The following is a 25,531-nucleotide window of genomic DNA, read 5'->3' as shown; positions in this document are numbered from 1 at the left end:
CTGCGGAACTGCTGCTGCTGCCACTCATGGGCAGTCTGTTACAGATACGTTCACATCTGTAGTGCCCAGAACACTCATTAGCCATTGCTTTCATTAATACCTCAGGTAAGTACACGCCCTTGGTGATATCCTGCTTTGGAATGATAGCGTCTCTCATTCCATTTTCTTCTATTCTTATTTGACACACCAATTCCTCCCGGGGTCTTATCGGTAATGCAGAAACAATTTGCTTGTACTTTTTTGGTCATCTCGGCATTACCTGTTACCTGTCTCTGTTGTTTTCCGGTGCTGAGTTTCTGTCACTATTCGCTCTCGCCTCTCCTCATGTTTCTCTCTTTATGCTTAAGCATCTCACACAAGAGCCTGCTATTTTCTTTGAATGTACTATGCGGAGCTCACCCTGGGACTTCATCATTTCCTTAGACGTATTTCTCTCCGTGTTGAAAAGCCTTGTATTTTCTGTACCTGCACAACCGTATTAGCAAGTTTCCAACTTCTAATACCAATTTACATTGAGCTGAGCTCACACTCTTTCTCTGTCTTCATCTGATACGTTCCTTGCAGGTCCACAGGCTTCCTGTGGCAGAACTGATTACGACTCCATGTTCTTTGAAAAAGTCTCGGCCCGCTACCCTATCAAATGGAAGATCCACATCCTTCCCCATGGTGTGGAAACGATGCCTCACTTGCATTCTCTTTCTCGTTGGTATTTCGAGAGTTACAGTTCCCTCTGACCTGGCAACCGTATTAGCGATTCCCCAAATCATAATACGTTTGGCTGTACTGTACGTCCTGACATTTATTCAAATACTTCTAACTAGGCTTATCTGCAAATCGCTATCCACGAGAAATCTCAGGCAATTAGTAATCCCGTTCTGACACTCCTAGCTGTAAAAATCATTTTTACTTTTGCAGTCAGATGTTAATACTTTTCCAGGTAAGACGTAAGGTGACTGCTTTCTTACGCCGTTACTCAGTTTTCTGCATTGTGTGCGCGGCAAACGCTTTCTAGGCCGTCTCTCATGTAATGACCATTTCGTTTGTATTTAACTTAAGTTACGGATTTCGGATGCACACATGGGACTCTATGACTTTGGGAATTACATTTAGAGCAACTCACTACTTGTGATTTGTCCGTTTCCCTACCTTTTCTTTTATCTGCACGACACTCTCGAGCTAAATGGCGTGGTTTCCCCCACATTAAACAATTGGTGGCTTTCTTCTCGGTCCACGGCACTACACCACGGCTTCAGGCGATAATTTTTTTCTCGGACCGAGGCAATCGCACTGTCCTCTGTCAGAGCTTTCTCTACAGCTCTGCTAAAGTTAACTGGCCACCTCACGCACGCACTATTGTCTTTATCAAAATGGTTCAAATGGCTCTAAGCACTATGGGACTAGACATCTAAGGTCATTTGTCCCCTAGACTTAGAACTACTTAAACCTAACTAACCTAATGACATCACACACATCGATGCCCGAGACAGGATTCGAACCTGCTACCGTAGCAGCCACATGGTTCCCGAATGAAGCGCCTAGCACCGCTCGGGCACCGCCGCGGGCTACGTCTTCAGGGATGTCCTCCTTGCTCCCCAGGCGTCATTTGCTGCTAGACTAATCCTGGCCTTTCCTTCTTTCTTCAAGCGCACTCTTCTTCTCCTCAAAAGTGAGAGAGGAACCCTCTACCTTTTCTGTTCTGGCTCCTGGCTGTGCCACTGGCCTGCGTACTGGTTATTCAAGCAATGCAAAAGGGGTTCTCAATGCTGCACCGTCGTGACATCCAGTTGCGCAGTTTCGATAGTCCAAAGAGAGGCCGCCTTTCCCTAAACCTCGGGACGTGATAACTGCACGCTAACCCCATGACCTAACCCCACACACTTGATACCATAAAAAAAATCCCCAAGTCGCGTACAGCGATCCGTCTAGACGCTCAATGACTTTGGAGACTGGACGGGGTCAGCCCAGTCAGCTAATGTGGACGTAGCCAACTGGAAAAGACTGGACTTGAATAACTACAATCTTTAATTGCTCATCTGATCAAGAATTGGTTAATGACTTGAATAAAAAGTACACTGCCCCTTGTTGCAAAATCCCATGGAGGGAGGTACGTGGACTAAGTATGAGATTGAGCAGAGACAGAGCTGATACTACAAATCCTGGCCCCTGGCCTGACCTACACAGAGGTCCCTCGCAGGCCGCTATCTACACTGACCTCCCCGCCACATCCGCCTTTATACCGTGCGGTAGATCACGCCACCCCTTTCACACTGGCATTTATGGTCCCGCGCTGCGGGGTCTCATGTGCCCACTTATGGTCACCACCAGTGCACTGCCATGATTCACAGCTCTCCATGTGAGCTTAAATGATACCTCATGAGTCTATGTAATATTTTCAGCCAACACCCTAACCAACGCCCTTCCTGTGACACCACATTTGGCCTCTGAGTACTTTCTAGAAAACTTATTCGTTCTAGGTGCTCTTCTGTTGCCTTTCAGGCGTTTCATTTTTTAAATATGAGATACACTGCTGTATGAAATAATTCGAAATTTATACGCTGACTGCGAATACTTCGAGATCAGTTGCATCAGGTATACAGGGTGAAAAGTATTTAAACAAACTCTGGGAAGTTGTAGGGGACATCAAAACAAATATTTTTCCCTAATGCCATTTTTTCCTATGAGGAGTGTTTAAACCGGTAGAGGAAGATTTCTCTAGCGTCAAATTAATTAAACCAACAAACACTTTTCCATTTTTTTATAACCAAGAGACAACACATTAACACAACCCAATTTAAATTTCAGTAGATTTTGAAAAATGCCTCCATTTATATGTAAACACAGGTTAGCTGTCAGATCATGTTCTATCTGACACGGGCAAAAACCGCAGGAGTATCCTGAATCGTTAGTGCTGCTGCTACTATCCGGGCAACCAGATCCTCTTCTGATGCTACAGGAGTTGCGTAAACAAGGTTGCGCATCTCTCTCCACACAAAAAAGTCCAGAGGGGACATATCTGAGGATCGAGCAGGCCATGGTACAGGACCACCTCTGCCACTCCACGTTTCTAGGAACCGTCGGTCCAGGAATTGACGCAGACGACAACTGAAATGTGCCGGTTCCCCGTCATGTTGGATCCACAGGCGTTGTCTTGTAGGGAGCGGGACGTCTTCCAGTAATCCTGGCAACGCTCTAGGGAGAATATTGTAATAGTGCCTGCCCTTTAATGGCCTAGGTGGCAGATACGGTCCAATCAAACAGTCCCCAACGACACCGACCCACACATTAGCGAAGAACCGCACTTGAGGAGTGCTAGTAACTGTGGCATGTGGGTTATCCTCACTCCAAACATTCGAATTGTGAATGTTGAAGACTCCATCACGCCCGAACGTTGCTTCATCGGTAAACAACACAGAGGATGGAAATGTAGGATGCATTTCACACTGTTGCAAATACCACTGCGATTACTGTGCTCTGGCTGGATAATCAACTGGTTCCAGGTTGTCGACACGCAGTAAGTGAAATGGACGTAACAAGAACTGTTCTTACATTCATCTGAATCGTCCCCATGTTACATGCAATTGCACGAGTGCTGATTGAAGGATCCCCGGGATATGGCGAATAGGATATTGTTGTTGATGAACCCGCTGTACAGCTCGTCCGTTGTGGTGCGCTACGAACCATATCAGTGTACTCACTCCAGGTGTATCGCTCCATTAGTAAACAGAGACAATGCACTACTACACTGATGGACAGCAGTTGCCTACAACTGAAGAGCGTAATACGAGTACGACCTCTGACAACTGAAGAGAGTAATACGGCCTCCACCAGTTTAAATAATCCTCATAGAAAAAATAACATTAGGGAAAAATATTTGTTTTGATGTCCCCTACAACCAACCAGAGTTTGTCTGTTTAAATACTTTTCACCCTGTATACTATCTACTAGTGACACATGAAAATTTGTGCCGGACTGAGAATCGAACCTGCCGGCCGGAGTGGCCGTGCTGTTCTAGGCCCTACGGTCTTGAACCGCGAGACCACTGCGATCGCAGGTTCGAACCCTGCCTCGGGCATGGATATGTGTCATGTCCTTAGGTTAGTTAGGTTTAAATAGTTCTAAGTTCTAGGGGACTGATGACCTCAGAAGTTGAGTGCCATAGTGCTCAGAACCTTTTTTTTGTGGAGAATAGGACCCGTATTTACCGTTTACGGATAGCCAAGTGGTTAAGACGACCGCGATAAGCAGGAAATCTGGGTTCGAGTGCCGGTCGAGAACAATTTGTCATATGTCACTAGTAGGCAGTATATACCTGATACAGCTGATAAAGAATTCACAGTCCGCAAATAAATTTCAAATCATATCTGAAAGTCTCTTCTTTCAACACTCGTTTTGCTTCTTTTCTACACGAAACACCTGTCTTCTGCAACGTGAAGTAGTATGAACTGGCCGGACAAGGGCGTTTTAACACCATTCTGAGTCTTATCCACATGTCGTCCGCCCCTTCGCATTGCAAGTTAATAACACAGCTTCTTGTCATAGAGCAGTTTTTACTCTAAATAAATATTTAACAAATGTGGTGAATTACAAATTCGTCAAAACACAGTTCTTAATTTTTCCACATAAGTAACCCAGGCGTGCATCATTCACCCTGGTATCAAAATGACCATTAGAGCTACTCTTGCCGTTGCTTATCTTACCACACCAGCATTGTCCAAGGGAAGAAAGAAAAGTATAGCACTGAATGACTGACTCGGCCTAATGGCTGTATCCGCAATGAAATGTTAATTCTGTGGTAGAGTGTACGTTGACATGGAGACTCCTAAGAGGTTAGTGCTGTAAGTTAGTCCAGGCCAAAGTATTTGACATGAAAAGAATTCCGAAGTCCATGTATAAAGCATTTTGAAAAGTATTAGTTCTAACAAACCACATTTTACAGTCGTTGAGGTCATCCCTTCACTTACACATTAGCTTTTATTTTATTACTACATTTATTTGTTCAGAAACATATAGTTTTCAATATTTACAGACTTGGCAAGTGTATTGCATGAAGGACTCATTACGACTATTTGAGATATAACTGAACTGACGTGAATTTTTTAAACTCCAATGACACTCTCACTGTTAAGTGATCACAGAATTTTCCCTGAAGTCTGTCCTTCCATGGCGTAAGTAGTTCCACACCTTTATCCAGGACTATTGTTTGCACTGACAAACTGTACATTATTCGGAACCTGAAATATTTCTTCCAGTCTCCGTCGCGTGCCGTCGCAGACGCGGCAGTGCACAGTGCCTCCTCCCAGAACAAAATTACAGCTCAAGGTAGTTTTACTTAAGGCCCTACACACGCAACAACCTACCTGTCGACTGATCTACAAATTGGACGTGTGTAGTCGTTGTGATCGACCGACCGACGAAGTTTCCTTGTCGGGAAGTCGGGCGGGTAGGACCGTCCGACAACCGACCGTCCCCCCCCCCCCCCCCCCCGCCCCCCCAGAAAGTCCATCCAACAAATTGCGCCGTGTAGCGCGTGCCAATCGCCCGACTTACGTTCGTCCTATGCTACTGCGCGCGAGATTAAATGTTGGTGTAATACACAAGACAGGGTGTGAGACGGAACTTTGACAGAGCTTCTGTAGAAATTTAAAGACTGCAGATGTTTGTGGACAAGTTGTGCGATGAACATAGCAATATAGATGCAAGAAACGGACCACACTTTCTTTACAATTTTTTTTTTTTTTTTTTTTTTTTTTGAGGAGCCCCTAAAGGTTTCATTTGGCACTTACAGAGAATAAAAGCCTGTAGATCTTCTGTATTTCCTTTTTTGGGTTTTATTTCCGATACTTTTCGGAAATGAAATCTAAAAACCGCAATACCGAAATTCTATAGACATTAATCCTTGAAGCCGGCCACTATGGCCTAGCGGTTCTAGGCGCTACAGCCTGCAACCGCGCGACCGCTACGGCCGCAGTTCGAATCCTGCCTCGGGCATGGATGTCTGTGATGTCCGTAGGTTAGTTAGGTTTAAGTACTTCTAAGTTCTAGGGGACTGATGACCTCAGCAGTTAAGTCCCTGGGCGCTGATGACCACGCTGTTTAGCGCCCGTAAACCTCAAAAATGGTTCAAATGGCTCTGAGCACTATGGGACTCAACTGCTGTGGTCATCAGTCCCCTAGAACTTAGAACTACTTAAACCTAACTAACCTAAGGACATCACACATATCCATGCCCGAGGCAGGATTCGAACCTGCGACCGTAGCAGTCGCACGGTTCCGGACTGCGCGCCTAGAACCGCGAGACCACCGCGGCCGGCCCGTAAACCTCAAACACACACAGTTAAGTCCCATAGTGGTCAGAGTCATTTTTTTAAAATCCTTGAAATATACTTGTTTCATTGTTATAAATGTTAAATGAAGTCCAGCCAACATCTAAGCCTTCTTATCAAGAGCCACGTATGAAAACTTTTTTTCAGACTAAAAGTTGCTTAATGCTTCATTTCTTATGTATCCATTGTTGTTTTTGTTAATGTGCAGTCGTTTTTCTTCGAATTTGAAACGAGTTTCTTAAACTTTCACGCTACGTACATAAATAAATTAATAACGTTTACATGAACGTCTTTATTTATTTTGCTTTATGCTACCGTATTTCCTCAGTCTATTATAAATCACGTTGCAGGTTTTAGAAATAATTTTAGTTAATAATTGTGGGGATACAATAGCACTGAGTTTGAGGTTCCCTTAACTTCTGCCACTTGCTAGAAACGTAACGTAGCTAACAGCCTCTCCTCGCAGCTTAGATCCTCTGTAATTAGTGTATTCTTTCTCGTTAAGAATGGTTTGATTATGTTCATCAGCTCCGAAACGAACGATTCATCCGTCGTTAGATAATGGCTCTGAGCACTATGGAACTTGACATTTATGGTCATCAGTCTCCTATAACTTGGAACTACTTAAACCTAACTAACCTCAGGACGAAACACAACACCCAGTTGTCACGAGGCAGAGAAAATCCCTGACCCCGCCGGGAATCGAACACGGGAACCCGGCCGCGGGAAGCGAGAACGCTACCGCACGGCCACGAGCTGCGGACCCGTCGTTAGATATTTGAGTAGATAATTACATTAGATATTACATCATCGGCTCCCAGCTGCTTAAATAACAGAACGTGGGTAAATTTCTTTCCTTGAATTAGCTACTTCTTTGCCTACAGGTATCTCTCGGATTTTTATTTTAAACCTTGTCACCTCCAAAACATCCAAGGCAAATCGCCGTTTTTGTTTCTGTGCAAAACCAAGCACGATCTCGTAGAACGTAAACAAAATGAACTTACGATAAACAAATCACAACAACAGGGCGGTGTTGTAATCCCTGAGTTCAGTCGGTCGGAACGTATGTAGGCTGCCACAAAGTTGGTCGGTCGATCGATAAATTGGTATGTGTGTAGGGGGCATTACTTGCCGTTATAACGACAACCATCCCGTATAATATGGTTTAAAAAGTGATAATGATTAGTATACGAATTAATACGGATGCCTCATAGATCAATAGGGTAAGGCTTATATCTGTTATTTAACAGCAGCAACAAATGCCATGCATATTACGACTAGCGGCGTCGTCACTCATAATCGGGTAGTGACATCTGCTTTTCTCTTTGGAAAGCAAGGCATCACATTCACGATGACATGTAAATAGCCGCCCAGAGTGTGGTGTAACCGTGTCCGTGCGTTAGACAGGTAAGGAGTCGGTGTCACGATGTGCTTTGGGAGGAATGTCGGTTGTTGTTCGCAGTTGGTGTAGTATACTTTTTAGTTACTCTGTGTGTAATCCCAATACTGGTCAAAGCATTGATTTTTTTTTTCATCTTCGAAACTGCTTTGAATGCAAGAGTGCACCTTCAGGTTTAGCCATTAATCAATTGACGTTATCACGTCCATTTTGTTTAGTCAACTTCTTTAAAAATGTGCAAAGGATAATGAACATAGGGGGTGACTTGGCTTAGTCTCTCGTGCTCTGCTTTGTCAGGTGTGAATATCCATTTTCTAGGAAATATTACAGTGTTCTATCATGAGTGGTTGTTTTGCACAGCATCCTCCAAAACGCGGTTGCCTCTAACTTCAGTAGCACCACCGCAATAACAGTTTATCATCAGTGATTAAATGACATTCTCATCGAAGAATGAAAATCGTAGTTGTAACTGTAGACCTCAGTATGTTAACTAGTGGAGTGGACGTAGGGGATGAAAGCAAAGTATACAGCTTAACATTGTTCCCGTTTGAGTTACTTTTGAAGCGTACTGCTATCATATGCGCGTAAACTAAAACTGGTCGTTTCAGAAACTGCAGACATCAGCAACGCGCCAGCTGAACCAGTCATTTCTCTGTCGCAGCGGCCTGCATAATCCGAGCTGATCGCAATGTCGGATGCGAGGGAACCTGAACCGGCTTCTGGTTCACTTAGTGAAGAAACTTCTGTTGTGTCCTCGCCAAACACGTAAGTACTTCAGCTGGGCGAATGAGATTTCAGTAGGCCGAAATACTTTGCCACTATAGGGAGGAAAGAAACCTTAATATTCGAAAACTAAAGATATTTCAAGTATTGTCGGCGAGTTGGTTTCCAGAACGCCTAAGGCCACTGAGAGTACTTAAACACTATTAGGTGAGCATTTTAGGAGTTAAGAGTATTATTTGGCTGTAAATTGACTTATTTGAAACATATAGCTACGTTTCCGACGAACTTAATAACGTAGATTGAAACCGGTAAGGAAACTGAGTGATATGCAAATCTGAATTCCATTTTATGCACTCGTGAAGACCCTCTAAAAGACTGGCAGTCGCGCTTCTGAGTGGTAGGTCCTGTATAGATCAAAATTGAAGGGCAATGGAACCATAAGAGATGCAGTAAGTTTGCATTTAATAAAATGTAACTAAATTTGATTTCCCGTAAACTGAGCTTTCCATAGTTTACTGCAAACTTAAATTAAAAAAAACCCTGGAAATACTATGTCTTTTTGTTTGTTGCTGTCAGACATTTTCTTGAGTGGGCCCTACAGCTTCATTAAGTTTGAAGAATGACATTCCGCGTCTGTTTGAAAATTTAATTGTACTACTTGTTTATGATATCTGCATACGTGGTTATCATTTTATTAACTTTTTTCCCATGCATTCATGCACATGAGTTAAATGAACAAATATATATAATTTGATTCGTAGTAAATATTGCAAGGTGACCTCTGACGGCAGTGCTATGTCCGAATGGAGATGGCACGCAATTTGTTTTGGACTACGTCTCTACATTTTATTGTAGATGCATTTGAGAAGCGACAGCATCGGAAACAAGTAGTGCAAAAAACATTTCAAAACCCAACCGGGTGGATGTAATTTTTAAAATTGCCATAGTTATTAGTATTTCATGTAATGTATAAATCCCTACAAGGAAAAAAGCTATCGACAAATTTAATAAATTTGCTGCTGCTGCTGCTGCTCCTCCCTCTTTCCCCCTGCGAAATTACGTTAAGTTCTTCCGTATCAACTTCGGAATGAATGAGGACGTGTTGGCACAGTACTGTGTATGTTGAAAAGCTTTCCAGAAGAGCGGATGGCCGGCGGACGGAGACTACTGTAGTAGGCAATAAGTACTCTAAAAGATGGATCTTAGTTGATGCCTGTTCCAATATAAACTTAGTGAATTACGTAAAACTTCGGTGGTTCATTCCGTTCTTGCCATCGGAAAGTCTGGCAGTTTCATAGAAAATTAATGTGCTGCACAGGGACATCCTGTTTCCTTGTAAGCAACTAAATAAGTTGCAACGATGTATGCCAAATAGTGTGGTGGGGTTGGTTGTTCGCCAGCGAAAACTCCAGATTTCTAGAGGGTTTTCTTAGGCCGACAGCTATCAGATGGTTCTCTACATGACTGTTTGCTGGCGACTCGTGGCAGAAATGAATATAGTGGGGGTCATAGACAGAGGATTGAAACCTTACGTTTCAAATCACCTTTTCTAAATTTATATGGATTTGCCCACAATTAGTTCATAAAATGCGGAAAGAAAGAGGTTTGAGACTTTAGGTCCGCGATGTTGCCTTGAGCTGACAGCTTCCTAGTTCTAGTAAAGCTGTTACACATTTGCATAACTTTTCTTTCCCCCCCTTCCGAATAAAATTTTAAGAATTTAAGTTTGTAGACATTAACCTGTGAGTTTTCGAGCTTTTGATCGAAAGCGATAATTCCCTTTGGCGCGGCCGACTAGCTAAGTTGACAAGCATCATGTACTACACACAAAGGTTATAATTGTTGTAGGCTACATCCCTACAATTTCTTTTCGCACACTTGATAGGCTGCTTGAGAAGCTGAGTAGCACGAACTTTGTGCACCTTATACGTTACCTTCATGATTCCGCAATCACGTCCCAATTAGATAAGAACAAGCTGACGTAAGCTAAGGTCTTGTTACATGGCTTGAGCTCAATATGGAAAAGACTAAAATGCAGCTTAACAAAGGTCAGATTATGTTCATATGTGAAGAAGCAATACTGTGGCTGTTGGAAAGAAAACTTTGACGGTGTTCAGGTATATTAAAACGTTGTTCAGGTTTATCACTCACTTACGCCCAGAACACAGTTCATAACTCTTTGAAACAGGGAGCTTTCATTTCGGTTACAGCAGTTTGCAGCTTCTATTCCAAAATACTTGTAATGAAAGTTTTGGACGCGTAGTTCATTTCGGTTTTTTATTTCGTCTAATTCAGTGCTGGGATGAAGCACCTAAACTCTGTGAAACTGCTCAAATCGCTATGACAACCTAACTTCGCGTAAGGTTGTCCTACGAGCCTCAGGTATCTGACAAGAGCAGATGACCTAGCTGTTCAGGCTTTTAGAATTGAGTTCGCATTACATATGTTTTTGCATGGGGTCTGCCATTAGTAAAAGACAATTTTCTTTTATTCCAAACATGTTTCACTGCAGTTGCAGCATCGGTGGGCTTTTATTTCATGATTAAACATGTTCTTTAGTGTTTGCATGCATGTAAATATTAGTTTTTAAATCGCAGCCACAGATTTTTGAAGAACACAGTATTGTGTATTCATACCTTTCTACCACATGGTGTGGTAAAGGGCTTAAGGCGGAACCTATCCGAGAACATACAGTATGTATTTTTAAAGGAAACACGATCGAAAGAGCTTAAACCTCAAGAGAAGTTAGCCTGTTCATACTACGGTATCTTGCATGAGTTTTACCTGAAGTAAACTAAAGTAAACTTGGTTACTTGAAAATCACACAAGGTGTCGCCAGTAAGCTACATTCTTCCACCTTGCACTTCTTATAATCGAAAATAATTTCTTTAAACATTTGTTCGTAGCTGTATCGTCAATTTTCCAATACTGCTTATCCGGAACATGTAATTCCGTAGTTTGCTCTTCACCAAGGAGCAAAGAAGCCCCGATTTGGGCTTAAGTCCTAATTATTAACGTCCGCTACTGTTCCTTCTTCCGTAGCTTACGGGCGGTTTCTTGCAGTCCATGATTAACTTCAGTGTCTTGTTTACCGGTTCTAAGATTTTGGTGTTACGATGCTAATAACATGTAGTAAATCTCAACTGAGGGTCCGTCACTAACTTTTTTAGTAAGTTAGTTAATCGGAAAGGAATTTCAGCCACACCGGTGAAGCGGTAACTTTGCTAACTTCGAAAGTCGTCGGAAGTGAAGAAAAGAATGGAAGTGTACAGGATGCGACAGACGGCGCGAAAACCACCACTCCAGAGGACATTACTAAAGCTAAGAAATCACGGAAAGGTTTGACACTACATCAATCTTCTGCCAAACATTGAGGAAGTATTTATTAAAACAAATGTTAACCCCGTGGCGCATAATTATTTCGCTATAGTGGGCAGCTTTTAATGGTCAATCCTGGCGTTCTGTCATGAGGCTGCAAAAGCATTCAGGGCCCACCAGTAGGGAGTACCCAGTGGAATGTGTGCATTTGCAGCATGAGGACTGACTGAAGACGCCAGAAAAGTGACCATTAAAAGCTGTCCACTGCGATGAAAAAATCACGTGCCAAAAGATTAAGAACAGATGTAGTGTATTACGATAAGACCTGTGACATAGCAACACTTCGCGTCAATTTTATATGGATGCAATATTAAATAATTTAGACAATAGCAACTGCCTTACGAATATCGCACTAAATACACTCGAATAAGAAATTCGAGCATTAGATACAGTAAGTCAAACGGAAGAGCCCGCGCAACGGGCAGAACTAGCAAAAGAAATGCTGACCCCCCAGTGCTAAGGGCCACGCTTACACATCTGCACTGTCGACACAGCCGGTTACTTCGATGGAAAAAATAAAAGTAAACAATAAAACAAATAGCCACTCCTGTGCTATCTTAAGGTTATGGAGCTTACGCAACACATCTTCCAAACTGTATGAATTGAACTGTCTGATATCTATCGAGTAAACATACTAGCAAGTGAGTACTAGGGTTTGAAGTCCGTACAAAAGGAAAGTTCAGTTCCAAAAACGATACGAAAATCAGGCGGTCTGGACTGTTACCTTAATTCGTGGAAATAGTAGGCTAGTTAAAAGGGCTCCGCCCATACTAGGCAGTAAGGGGAGCGGGAGGGGCAGGGACATGTTTCACCTGCCCCCTCCCCCTCCCGATCTCGGGCAGAGGAAGGAAGTGTACTAAAGTGCTTTCCTTTCAAGAATATGATTTAAAAGTTGATATTACGCAGTTTCTCACAGGGTCTGAAGTGGAACTATATGGCTATCTAATAGTCGCCATTCCTTCACTGAAATAATAAACACTTCATACCACCAAACGTAGCCCTCCCTCTTCCCTTCACAAAGTCGTATGGGCGCCCTTAACGAATTCATAGCTTACCGGAAATTTGCTAATTTTCTTAAATCATGAAGGATGATTCCTTTTAGTGTGGCTAAATAGTGGCTAGTCGTGCAGAACAAAACGCTTGTGCCAAACAAATATCCTTAAAGTTCAAAGTGCTCAATTTCACAATCTCTAAATTGGCAATAACTCAAGTTAATGCCAAAACACGAAAAAAATTTACTCAGTCGGTGTTAATTCTGAAAAGTGGAAAAAATGAAATTAACGCTTTTGATAAACTGCACCATTTCAATACCTTAACTTCTGCAGTCAATTAAAACGAAGGGCGAAATGGGTCGGCATGTTTGCCATACGGCTTAAGTACAGTAACATTTGTATCGAATGCTGTGGCATATTCCATTTTTTCACCTTCCTTGAGAATTAAAGCCTCTTCACATAACTGAAAACGGTCTCTCCGGTAAGTTTCCATACGCTAAAATTACTTAACTCGTGGTTGTTCGCGTCTTCAGTCCGAAGACTGGTCTGATAAAACTATCAATGCTACTGTCCCCTACAAGCATCTCCGACAAATACAAACTCCGAAACCTTCCGTTAGTCACGAGTACGACTCAGGCGCTGTAGCCGCGACGGGACACTACTCCTGCAATCCGACTCACTTATTTGTTCACGTTGACTTGCAATAAAGTTCATTATTTACATAAAATTTGTTTCGTGTTATCCACTCGTTTACAAAGCGGCCAGACACCTTGTTCTACTCGTAAAAACTGATAAACCACCTCAAAGATGCACAGCGACTATGGATGGGAGACAGATGGGACTATCGAGGTATGGGAACTGGGTTAATCTGCTTGCTGTATTCATCTCTTGGTCTCTCTAAATTTTTTAACCCATTCACACTTCCCTCCAGTACCAAACTGGACTGACCACGTCTTTTAGTCAAGTTGTGCCACAAACTTTTCTCCCCAATTCTAGTCAGTACCTCACTACTTCCGCGACCTACCTATGTAATAAGCACTCGCCTTTAGATCCACACTTCAAAAACCTCAATTCTCTTGTCTAAACTGTTCCTCGTCCATGTTTCACTTGCATATGTGGCCACACTCACAACTACCTTCAGAAAAGACTACCTAACATTAAATCTATGTTCTATGTTAAATGTCTCTTCTGGAGACTTTTCTTGCCATTGCCAGTCTGCTTCAACCATCGGATTTTTCTGCCAAAATAGCAAAACTCGTACACTGATTTGTACCGTTTCCTAATCTAATTCTCTCATCATCTGGTTTAATTAAATTCCATTGTCCTTGTCTTGCTTTTGATCATATTTTTTTTCTTCAAGAGCATGTACTTGGCATTAAACTGCTCCTCGAAGGTCTTTCTTTTACGTCATCGGCAAACCTTTGTTAAGAAAATAAACACGGTTCTCCTTCTGGAATCTGCTGCAGCGGAACTAGGCTCCGGGAAGTCTCTTCACTTCTCGGTACCATTAACAAACCTTCCTTTAATTACGTGAAATTATCTAGCAATCCAAGATAGTCTCTTGGGAAATTAGTTTCCAATATCTCAGTAACGTAATACGCATATCCCCCGATATCTAGTGAAAATGTAACTGTTACTATCGCTGAGTCATTCCCGAAAAGCAAATATACGAATCCAGTGGGAATTATTTTAAACACTGGTGGTGAAGAGAAACAGATACCGACAGATTCCTCTGTCGTTCGCGAGCAGCAGATGCCTGTCGGCCACACCACCTGTACACCCGCCCGGTTGGTTGGTTGGTTGGTTGGTTGAAGTGGCTAAATTGTGAGTTCCAGTCTGCACGCCAGAACTAGGGCTGCGATTGGCGATCTAGGACAGAGTTCGTGAGTGCCCGAAATTTAGCCGCAACTGTATCTCAAGTAATCCTTCAGCGTGAAAAGAATTATTTGCTCGAATTTGCATAAACTGAAGCCTTTACACATTTAGTAAGATCCGAGAAATTATCAGCGAACAAGCGCTACTGTTTATAAAGCGATTGACAATATTATTTAAACTACTGGGCTCACAGGGCTTCTAACGATAAAGTGGAACTTCAAGGCCTTGGTTCGCAGCGTTGTCTAAGTTTTTGTGCATGAGCAGGACTTCATTTGATTCCATTTAGTCCCTACAAAATCGCACTGAGAGCAGCAGCGGTCTCTTACCGCTTACCTAACCGCACTTCCCTGCCTTGCAGATGTACTCACTACGGAGAGAAATAGAGGCGACGCAGTACTCAGAAAAATTCAGTCCCAAAGGTAGTGATCCTAGGCAGGTGCTAGACCTCCATTTTTGTCTACCGTACAACGACCATGGTCGTAATAAAAGGTATCGTAGAAAAAAGACCTCACATGTCACTGTTTTGAATTTGTACATGGTATTTTGAAGTTCACCATCTCAGAGGATGCCGATGTCCATCAACGTGCCGGATGGTTTGGAGTAGTCAGTTTTGGGGGTATTAAGACTATTGGAAAAGTTCAAAAGTTTTAAATAATAACGTCATTACTTAATGTACTTTAGATATTGGTAAAGGTTACAGTGGGGATATTTGTATGTCATACTTCAATTCTACGATGTATTTTGTGATTAGGAGGAATGGTCACGATATGAGAAACGCTCACTCGAAACCAAAAAAATTATTCTAAAATAGTTACATTGAGAACTATGAACACTTCTGACGTTAATTTTCACAGTAGCGAAAATGGCAAAAGTGCTCAAAGAGGGTGAGATAAACATTTTTGAGCCCATTTTTGCTTAGAATGATCATTCCTGTCATATCGCTGAATATGTAGGAGTCCTTCTGGAACACCATACATAACACAGTTAAATGTTTAAATTTAAACTTCTGTTCAACTGTGAGGGCGATCCCAACACTGTCATTACCAAAGATTGGTTACCGTGTGGGTTTCAGGTTATATAACCGCAAAACGCCTTTTATAACCTGTGCTACTGCAAGTAAAATGATCCATACTGCACTTGATATGTCCCGCAATCCTTAAATTAGCGAAATAGGGAACAACCCTGACTTTTAAGACGTAATTTTGTCTAAACTTTCATAAACGAATAGAAATAAAATTGCGAAGAACGCTACTTCGTCACATAAACATTCGAACGAATTACTGAGTTACATCCAGGGAGAAGGAAAATAGAAATCTACATTTAACTTAGATTTTAAAAAATGTTGGTAATTAGCTCAGAAAGTTAAATATGCATGTATGACTCAGTATGTAGAACTACTGCTGTCGGCTGGCCTTGAAGATATCAATGCGTAGCAAAGATTTTCCATGAAATGGGAAAAATGGAGATTATTTCGCCATAGTTCCGCGTCATGTAGCCATGTTACGGTCCAAAATGTGCCTCGCAGGCAAAAAAGCTTCGAAAGGGATTTAGAAGATAAAACGAGATCTGCGCTTTTTTCGACAAGAGCCAAATTGTACAGTACAAACTTTCATTGGTCGTGAACACTCTGAAAGTCAGTGCTACAGTTTCAGATCCCTTATTATAAACTTTGTTACAGGGACACATCTTCGGCAAAAGAAACGCTTGCGGTGAAATGTGACAGCCCGCCCATCGATGGGGCCGAAGTAACACATGAATTGGACATCATGAATGGAAGAGAGACCGTTGGTGACGTCAGCACAGCACCGGAGACACACCAAAAACAGTGAGTCTGAGTAGTTTCCACAAGGTAACCCGTAATTACTGACATGGTAACAGGCAAACCAGGCAGTAAGACATGAAATTTTCAACTAGTAAATATAAATTTCTTAAAACAGAATCTGGCATATGAAGGCTGACCTTCAGCTAACAAATTTGAACTGCTAAAGTATGTTAATGTAGATAAGTACTTCGCTGGCAAATAATTGTTGACGGTTAAGAACTCATACTAAGAGTAATTTTCCTTCATACGATACAAATTGAAATGTCAAACTTGACGGTACAGTAAGCATACAAGAGGAATGGGATACATCCCAATATCGTATCAGATCTCACCCTGCTCAATGTAGTGCCGCATTTCTACGTAGCGTGGGCTAAACAAGTCATTAAAATTTCCCTTCAGAAATACTGAGGGATGCAGTTTAGTCCCTTTACTCTCCAAGCCAACGAATCTAATACTGAACTATGATGCTTCTATGACCCAATCATTACGAAAGTGTTGCCGTTGCAGAATTTCGTGCATTAACCGACCCCTCAATTATGTCCTATAAAAGTTACGATTCACGTCGGGCGATCAGGATGGCCAAATCATTCACTCGAATTTTCCAGAATGTTAATAAAAACATTCGCGAATAACTGTGGCGCGGTAACATCTCGCATTTTCATCCATAAAAACTGCGTCGTTGTTGGATAGACGAAGTCCACGGATAGCTGTAAATGGTCTCAAAGTAGCCGAACATAACCATTTCCATTCAATGACTGGTTCAGCTGTAACGGAGAACCCAGACCATTCGATGTAAACACAGCCCATACTACTATGAAGCCATCATCAGGTTATACAGTGCTTTGTTGACAATTTGACTCTATGGCTCCGTAGGGTTTGCACCTCACTCGAACCCTACAATCACCTCCCACCAACTGCATCGGGAATCATCTAAGCAGGCTTTGGTTTCCAGTCGTCTAGGGACCAGATTATATGGTCACTCGGCTGGGAGAGGCGCTTCAGGGCATGTGCTGTTAGTACACGCACTCAAGTGTGTCGTCTGTTACCAAAGCCCACTAATGCCAAATTTCGTAGCACTGTCCTAACGGATACTTTCGTCGTATGCCCCACATTAATTTCTGCGGTTATTTCAGGCAGTATGCTTTGTTAGCATTGACAAATTTATGCAAACGCAGCTGCTTTGTCGTTCAATGAAAGCCGTCTGCCACTGCGTTGTCTGTGGTGAGGGGTGATCACTGAAATTTGGTATTCAAAAGAAATGTCCAGTGCATTTAGCTCAAACTACCATTCCGCATTGAGAGTCGCGAATTCCCATCTTGCAGCCATAATCATGTCGGAGACCGTTTCACGTGTATCACCTGAGTACAAATGACAGCTTCGGCAATGAGCTGCCCTTTTACACCTTCCGTACGCGATATTATCGCCATCTGTGCGCGTACATATCGCTATCCCATCACTTACATAACGTCAGTGTGTGTAAACTGAAACTTAATTTAAAACAATTTTTTTCTCGTACATAATTACGAGGATTGTCTAAATTTTCGGAAATAGCTAAACTCCAATAAATAGCTGTTCAGACAAATGTGGTCTTCCCATCTCTGCCGCAGGTAATAGCTTGATAGGTAGCTTTGAAATTAGCGTTACTGTGGAAGACATTTATAAAATGTTAGGCCGGTCGGAGTGGTCGAGTGGTTCTAGGCGCTACAGTCTGGAACCGCGCGACCGCTACGGCCGCAGTTCGAATCCTGCCTCGGGCATTGATGTGTGTGACATCCTTAGGTTAGTTAGATTTAAGTAGTTCTAAGTTCTAGGGGACTGAAGGCCTCAGATTTTGAGTCCCATAGTGCTCAGCCATCTTATGAAATGTTAAAATGCATTGTAGATGTTCAATGATTGGGAGTGGTTTGAAAGCAGTTTTATTAAAGTGCATGATATTCAAATACGGTTTCACCAATTAATGTACAATCATATTATGTTAAAATTAAATTACCGAAGTGTTAAGTCTGTGAACCACAGTATGAAAGCAACATTACCAACTTGTTTTGGCAGAGGCAGCGATGCAGCGGCGGCGTCGGACCCTGCCAGACCAACGCTCCAGGGATACGGAACCTTTGGGGAATCTGTGCCCGGGCGGTGAGTGTTCCAAGGAAAGTCAGTTCTTTGCTGATTTCCCTGCAAGCTGTAAATGTAGTCTCCAAATACTAACGCGTAGCCGGAGTTGTCAACGTACAATCGCACAAAATACACCGTTCTAACTGCAGAAACAGAAGAGTTTCTCCTCCTGCCCCAATACATACCCTCACTCTTAAACTCTTGCATAAACTCACGGATACTTCCTTCGGCAGTGGCAGTGTGGGGAAACCGTTATGTAATTTCAGTACTCAATTGTTTGCTGTAAATAATTTTCTTCTGTGCTGAAACCTGAAAAGTAGCAATATTTAAGTTGAATTATTTGGTGAAGGGGATGGGGGAGGGGGAGAGAAGGGAGCGGCTTGTTATGGTTGTCAAAATCAAGTTCCTGAACAGTTAAAATTGTTCTACAGCCTCAAAAATATCACAGGACAGTTCGTTTAAACTTATATCTCTGTCGTTAGTTTGTAGATCTCCAAGCAGGAACCAAAAGATTCCAAAGTTGAAATCGACCATAAGCTTAGTTTTTTTTTTTTACAGTTCTTGAAAATACTCAATTATCATGGGATGGCTTCTTCACGGTCTCGCCAGAGAAAATACCCTCAAAATACAAATCTTTCATATTTACCTGCTTTAAATGTTATCACTCAAGCTACGCTAAATTTCGTATAAATTAAGACAGGATAGTACCCAGAAGTTTTATTCTTGCTTGTTTATTCACTTTTTCTTTGTATTATATGTAAGTTTGTTAGACTAAATGTTCTTTCTGCAGTAATTTGTGTCCAAAAACATGGTAATCTGAGATTAGTCAATAGAAATATACCGCAGCTGCAATGCTTAATATACAGCTGAAAAGCTGTTAGTATTTTCTTTTTAATTTACGTAACGCCCTCGCTTTTCGCGATCCAATACGAATTTTAACACATTCGGAAAACTATGGTAAGATTAAATTTGGTGATACGCATAAACAACTGTAACGCAACCATGTAGGGGTCTTTGCAGACAAAGTTGATAAATTATGAGGTTGTAAAATAGTCCTCAAAACCATACACCAGTAACTCTTCGTGTTTCCAGAGCGCGAACCACCTGAACTCTACTACGGGGTTTACTGATCAGATCTTAAGTGCTAGGGCCGTTGGCATATCTAGTGATACCTATATTACACTGGAGCCCCAAAGAATCTGATACAGGCATGTATATTGAAATAGATATGTAAACTAATAGAACAACGCACTGCGGTCGGCAGCTCCTATATAAGGAAAGTGTCTGGAGCAAGTGCTAGATCTGTTACTGGTGCTACAATGGCAGGTTATCAAGATTAGTTCTAAAGTGGTGTTAGTCTTCATCTCCAAGGTAACGATGAAGTGGGGAGCTTTCCGTACGACCATCTGAGTGTACCGTGAATATCAGGAATCCGGTAAAACATCAAATCTCCTACGTCGCTGCAGCCAGAAGAAATCTGCGAGAACGGGACCAACAACGACTGAAGAGAATCGTTCAGTATCACAGAAGTGCAACCCTTTCTATTATTGCTGGAGATTTCAGTGCTGGGCCATAAAAAACAGCTTGCGAACCATTCAACGAAACGTCGATATGAGCTTTCGGAGCAGAAGGCCCACTCATGTTGCCTTGACTGCACGACACACTGCTCTACGCCTCGCTTGGGACCGTCAGCACCGACACTGGATTGTTGATGACTGGAAACATGTTGACTGGTCGGACGAGTCTCGTTTGAAATTCTAGCGAGCGGATGGACATGCACGGGTATGGAGAGAACCTAATGGATCCGTGGACCTTGCATAGCAGCTGATGGAGGCTCTGTAATTGTGTGGCCCTGTGCATTTGCAGTGATGTGGGACTCCTGACACGTCTAGATATAACTCTGACAGGTGACATATACGTAAATATCCCATCCGATCACCTGAATCCATTTATGTCCATTGTCGATTCCAACGGACTTGGGCAATTACAGCAGGACAATGGAACACCCCAACGTCCAAAATTCATACAGTGCACCTCCAGGAACACTTCCATAAATATAAAGATACACGCTGGTACCAAATTCCAGACTGAACATCATTGATCGTATGTGAGATGCCTTCCCACATTCTGCTCAGAAGAGATCTCCACCCCCTTGTACTCTTACGGATATGTGGAGAGCCCTGCAGGAGTCATTCTCAATTCCATTCAGCCGAACTTCAGACATCAGTCGCGTCGATGCCACGTCATGTTGAGGCACTTGCACGTGCCCACGGAGGCCCTACACGATATTAGGCAAGTGTACCAGTTTATTTGGCTCTTCAGTGTAGATGGGAAATACATAAGTACAGATACACACATCAAAAAGTTTTGCATCACCCCGGTTGCCAGACCTCCTGAATATAGACGTCAAAAGTGGATATTGTATCACAGACAGTCTGACTGTTCAGAGATGTCACTAAACCCGTCCAAAGACATAAACAACCATGCGTGAGCAGCGCCTATTAGACGGAGAGGGTCCGACTGCCGATCAGTTCGTCATTCCACCAGGGAGGAGGTACATAGCTCGTGTTCTCTGTAGTTCAACCATGCCTAGACGGTCAGTACCACTGTTCGAGAGCGTCGGCATTGTTACTTTGTGCTCACAAAAAGGGAAGTGACCAGGCGTCTCGGAGTGATGTTCGGACATGGAGGAGATAAGGGAACAGTCCATGACATGCCTCGCTCAGGCCGCCCAGGCACTAACACTGCAGTGGATGGCCGGTACCTACGGATTATGGCTCAGAGGAACCCTGACTGCACCGCAACCATGTTGAATGATGGTTTCTGTGCAGGCACAGGACGTCGTGTTCAGACTCAATGTGCGCAATAGGCTGCATGATGCGTAACTTCACTCCCGACGTCCATGGCGAGGTCCATCTTTGCAGCCACGATACCACGCAGCGCGGTACAGATGGGCCGAAAATTATGCCGAATGAACCGCTCAGGATTAGCATTACGTTCTCTTCACCGATGAGTGTCACGTATGCCTTAAACCACACAATAGCCAGAGACGTGTTTGGAGGCAACACGGTCAGGGTGAACTCCTTACACATAGTGCAGCAAAGTGGAGGTTCCCTGACGTTTTGGGGTGGCATTACTTGGGGCCCATGTACGCCTATAGTGGTCATGGAAAGCGCCGTAATGGCTGTACGATACGTCAATGCGATCCTCCGACTGATAGTGTAACCATATCAGCAGCATATTGGCGAGGCATTCGTCTTCATGGATGACAGTTCGTGCCCCACCGTGCACGTCTTGTGAATGACTTCCTTTAGGATAACGACATCGCTTGACTAGAATGGCCAGCATGTCCTCCAGACGTGAACCCTATTGACCATGCCTGGGATAGATGGAAAAGGGCTGGCTATGAACGACCCACCCACCAACTACTATGAGGATCTACGCCAAATCGCCGTTGAGGAGTGGGACAAGCTGGACCAGCAGTGCCTTGATAAAGTTGTGGATAGTTGGGAAGACAGGCATGTATCAGAGCAAGAGTACTTGCTAATCGGTATTAAAGCTACCGGTATGTACAGCGATCTGGACCACCACCTCTGAACGTCATGCCGTATGGTGGTAAAACATGCAATGTATGGTTTTCATGAGAAATAAAAATGGCGGAAGTGATGTTTGATTTCTATTCCAATTTTCTGTACATGTTCCGGATCTATCGGAACCGAGGTGATGAAAAACATTTTCGGTGTGTGCGTGCAAATCTCTACTTCTGTACAGTATCGCGCCAACTTCAGAGATTACGCACTTGCAATGCAAAATGTAGTAAAACTTAGTCGTATTGACAGGTGCTCAAACTCTACTTGTTTCATAACGCACAACTGAGTTAGCGAATGAAATTTGGTGAGCAAACGAGCCATTACTATCGCTATTTGATACGTTAATCTTGTCAAGGGATTAAGCCTTTTTATTTTCTCTGCAGATCCGAAAACATTTGCAGCACTTCAGAGACGGAGAATGAGGAAGCGATGCTTCTACCCAGTAATGCTTCGAATAATCCGGACTTGTCGTGAGTATGCCTTACTGTGAAGTAATTTAGTACTGATTCTCATTCAGGATGAATTTTAGACCTTTCAAAGATTAGGTTCTGTATGTATCTTGTAGAACGACTCATGTCGTAACAGCTTTCGTAATTACTGCCATTAAAGCACTGATGCCAATGTACCTACACCACTGTAACAGCTACGAAGTTAAGCGCAGAGTGTACCCAATATTATACCTACCCGGAATCAAAACTTCGGTTCTATAATCAAACTATTCAGCTCCTTATTTTAGCTGCAGTAAGGTGACGCGAAATTCATCTCTCAACAAGAAATTTCTTACAAAAGGGTTATTCATATTTAAAATATTAAACCATTTGTGTTCGTCGACGAAATAATCATTATAACAGATTGTTAGAAACAGATGAAGCTTTAAACACTCCTGGTTGCATATTTGGTGTGGATTAAAATGATTGTTTCTTTTAGGAACTGGATGGTTTTCACGAATCTTACGAAAGCCTCCATGGGAACGGGCATACTTGCTATGCCGATGGCTATACGCAACGCCGGTTTGATAGGACTTCCCTTGTTCGCAGCTATAGCAGTTGTCTGTGTCTACTGCATCCATCTACTGGTACGTATGCTTCTGAATTTAAGATAGCATTCTATCTGCTCTGTATGCAAGAAGTAAAGGTCCCTAAATCAGATTCTGATCATAAAATTGCCTTAAGTAGATTACTAGACAAAGAAATACTTGGAAGTGTAGATAAAGTGCGCAAGAAGTGACAGCGAAAATAGGGTAAAAGTATCACTGTGTTTAAATACTTCAAAATTGTGAAGTTGCATTGTAAATTGTATAATGCTGAGGAACTGAGATGACTGAAAATTTTGTAAGTCCATATTGATCGGTCGATCAAACAATAGAACTGCGAGAAAGGCATCTGTTCTCAATAAAATTTATTACGCTATTTGAGAATGAAACAAAATAACTGTGTTAAAAGTTGACCCCGAATGTGGCCGATTTTAGTTTAGAAATAGCTGTACCGGAACTATTATCGTAACTAAACAAGATTATCACTAAATAAAACACATCGGACTTTGTTAAATCGGTTCGAAATCACAATGTAGCACACAACAAATTTTACTCGCAATAAATCTCGGAAGTTATGATATTGTCATAAATGCATTTTTAAAAACTGTGCTTGAATCTGAATATGTACTTACCGTCATAAAATTAATGGCTTACCTGTGAGTAATAGACCTTTCGCCTGCTGTGCAACTTAGTTCTTCATAAAAATGAGCCGGCTGTCAATTAAGTTTGTCACTGTTTACTCGATGTGCAATAGGAGACAATTTCATCAGTACTCAAATGTTACTCAGCACACAACTCGTGTTGTACAATGAGTGTGGAATCAAATAAAACCATGAACGCAAATGAACTAATCTCAGACGGAATCGACACTTAGTTTTAACCGAGCTTCGTAAAGTCATAGCAATAATAACTTTCCACACTTCTCACATACCAACTAATTAGCAAAATGTCTTTAGGATCTGTCACTGCAGTGAAAGAACCATGGAACCTAATTACAGAAAGAACTTAAAGAAAATCTAAACCATAACCACTGTCACAACAATCAGCGTACTAATTATAAACATAACAAAAACAAGTTATCTCCAAACATTACCTCTTCTCATTGATCCAGTATTACAATCCTTCTGCTTACCATCTCTTTAAATAGCATGTTACAAAAATTGCTCCAAGTAATGCTGCCTCCACTCCAGGGCAGACCAGCGTTCCCTCAGTTCTAAACAAAGCGTCACCACACAGTTGATATTTGCTCACTCTGATTCTACACTGACGAAGTAAAGCTAATCTCCCTAACACATGTCGCGAACATGGTTCCAAAATATATAATTACAAAGGCGATGTTAAAGTGATACTAGAAGGCTTGAGAAAATTTATCAAATTTACGAACAAACTTTTATTGTGGCCCATGACATAAGCAGAATTATAATAGCAAATAAAGAGCCACCTTTCAGTATCACTATAAAAGTAGATCTGACCACAAGCTGATTGTACAGTAGGCGACTTAAGGTTGTAAAGCCTCCTGTTGGAAATAGGGATGGGAATGACTAGCTTTCTAAAACACACTGGTATTCTAGTTCTGAATAGCCGGTATTTTTCGGTGTTTGTTCGGTCTGTTTTAATAGGTTTTGTTTTACTAACAAGAGCAAAAAACTGAAATGTCATTTAACCACAACAGAGCTAAAATTTTTCGTTTTTAAATACACCTTTCTTGCGAAAGGTGTAATTTTTAAAATTTGCCTTGGTTTGGAATATGAAAATGGGAAAACCGTTTAGTGTTTTTTAAACTATGCCGACACTCAAAACGAGCAACACAATGGCTTAAGAATTGGTACCGCATAGTTTAGACGTGACTTAATGTAGACGTGACAGCGCATTGCTGAAGAGCTAACGCCCGCCTGGTTTAAATCGTAGTTTCTCGCTGTTTTCGTTGGATATCTACTGTATTTCTGAATGGCATAAACGCTAGTCTGGAAATAATTCCATGAAGTGGCATAGCAATGAAGTACGATGCGTTATTTGGTTTAAGATATTCGATTTCTCTTATTTCTGTAAAATAAGAGAAAGGAAATTACCGTATCAGGAATCAATTAGAAACTAAGTTCATCTATAGGTTACAATAAAAATAAGTAGCCCATCTGCTGCCAGTGTCAATATAAAGTCATTATCTGCTTGTATCCCTTGAATACGGAGAAGTTATCACCAACTCAGCTTTCACCCTTTAGCGTCCACTATTGATAATGCCCAAATAGTGGTATGATCACCGAATACATCATTTTTGAGCAATGTT

General features: G+C 42.1%; 1 protein-coding gene across 5 annotated transcripts in view; it reads left to right on the top strand.

Annotated features, from left to right (window-relative positions):
* The window catches only part of LOC126268100 (proton-coupled amino acid transporter-like protein CG1139), a 70,323-nt gene that overhangs the window by 20,598 nt on the left and 24,194 nt on the right, over window positions 1-25,531 (top strand). Inside the window, exons 1-6 of one of the 5 annotated variants that reach the window (XM_049973612.1) lie at window positions 7,447-7,730; window positions 8,331-8,487; window positions 16,369-16,515; window positions 18,562-18,645; window positions 22,598-22,684; window positions 23,142-23,289. In XM_049973612.1, the coding sequence (XP_049829569.1) occupies window positions 8,411-8,487; window positions 16,369-16,515; window positions 18,562-18,645; window positions 22,598-22,684; window positions 23,142-23,289 (543 nt within the window). In that variant the 5' untranslated portion in view covers window positions 7,447-7,730; window positions 8,331-8,410. Of the gene's footprint in view, window positions 1-7,446; window positions 8,245-8,330; window positions 8,488-16,368; window positions 16,516-18,561; window positions 18,646-22,597; window positions 22,685-23,141; window positions 23,290-25,531 lie in introns of those variants that run through there. The other 4 variants (XM_049973609.1, XM_049973610.1, XM_049973608.1 and 1 more) reach the window with 4 other exon arrangements.

Source organism: Schistocerca gregaria, chromosome 4, assembly GCF_023897955.1.
Source record: "Schistocerca gregaria isolate iqSchGreg1 chromosome 4, iqSchGreg1.2, whole genome shotgun sequence".
In the NCBI taxonomy this organism is placed as follows: Eukaryota; Metazoa; Arthropoda; class Insecta; order Orthoptera; family Acrididae; genus Schistocerca; species Schistocerca gregaria.
Note: the sequence above shows the minus strand (reverse complement) of the source record. Positions and strands in the feature narration are given on the sequence as shown.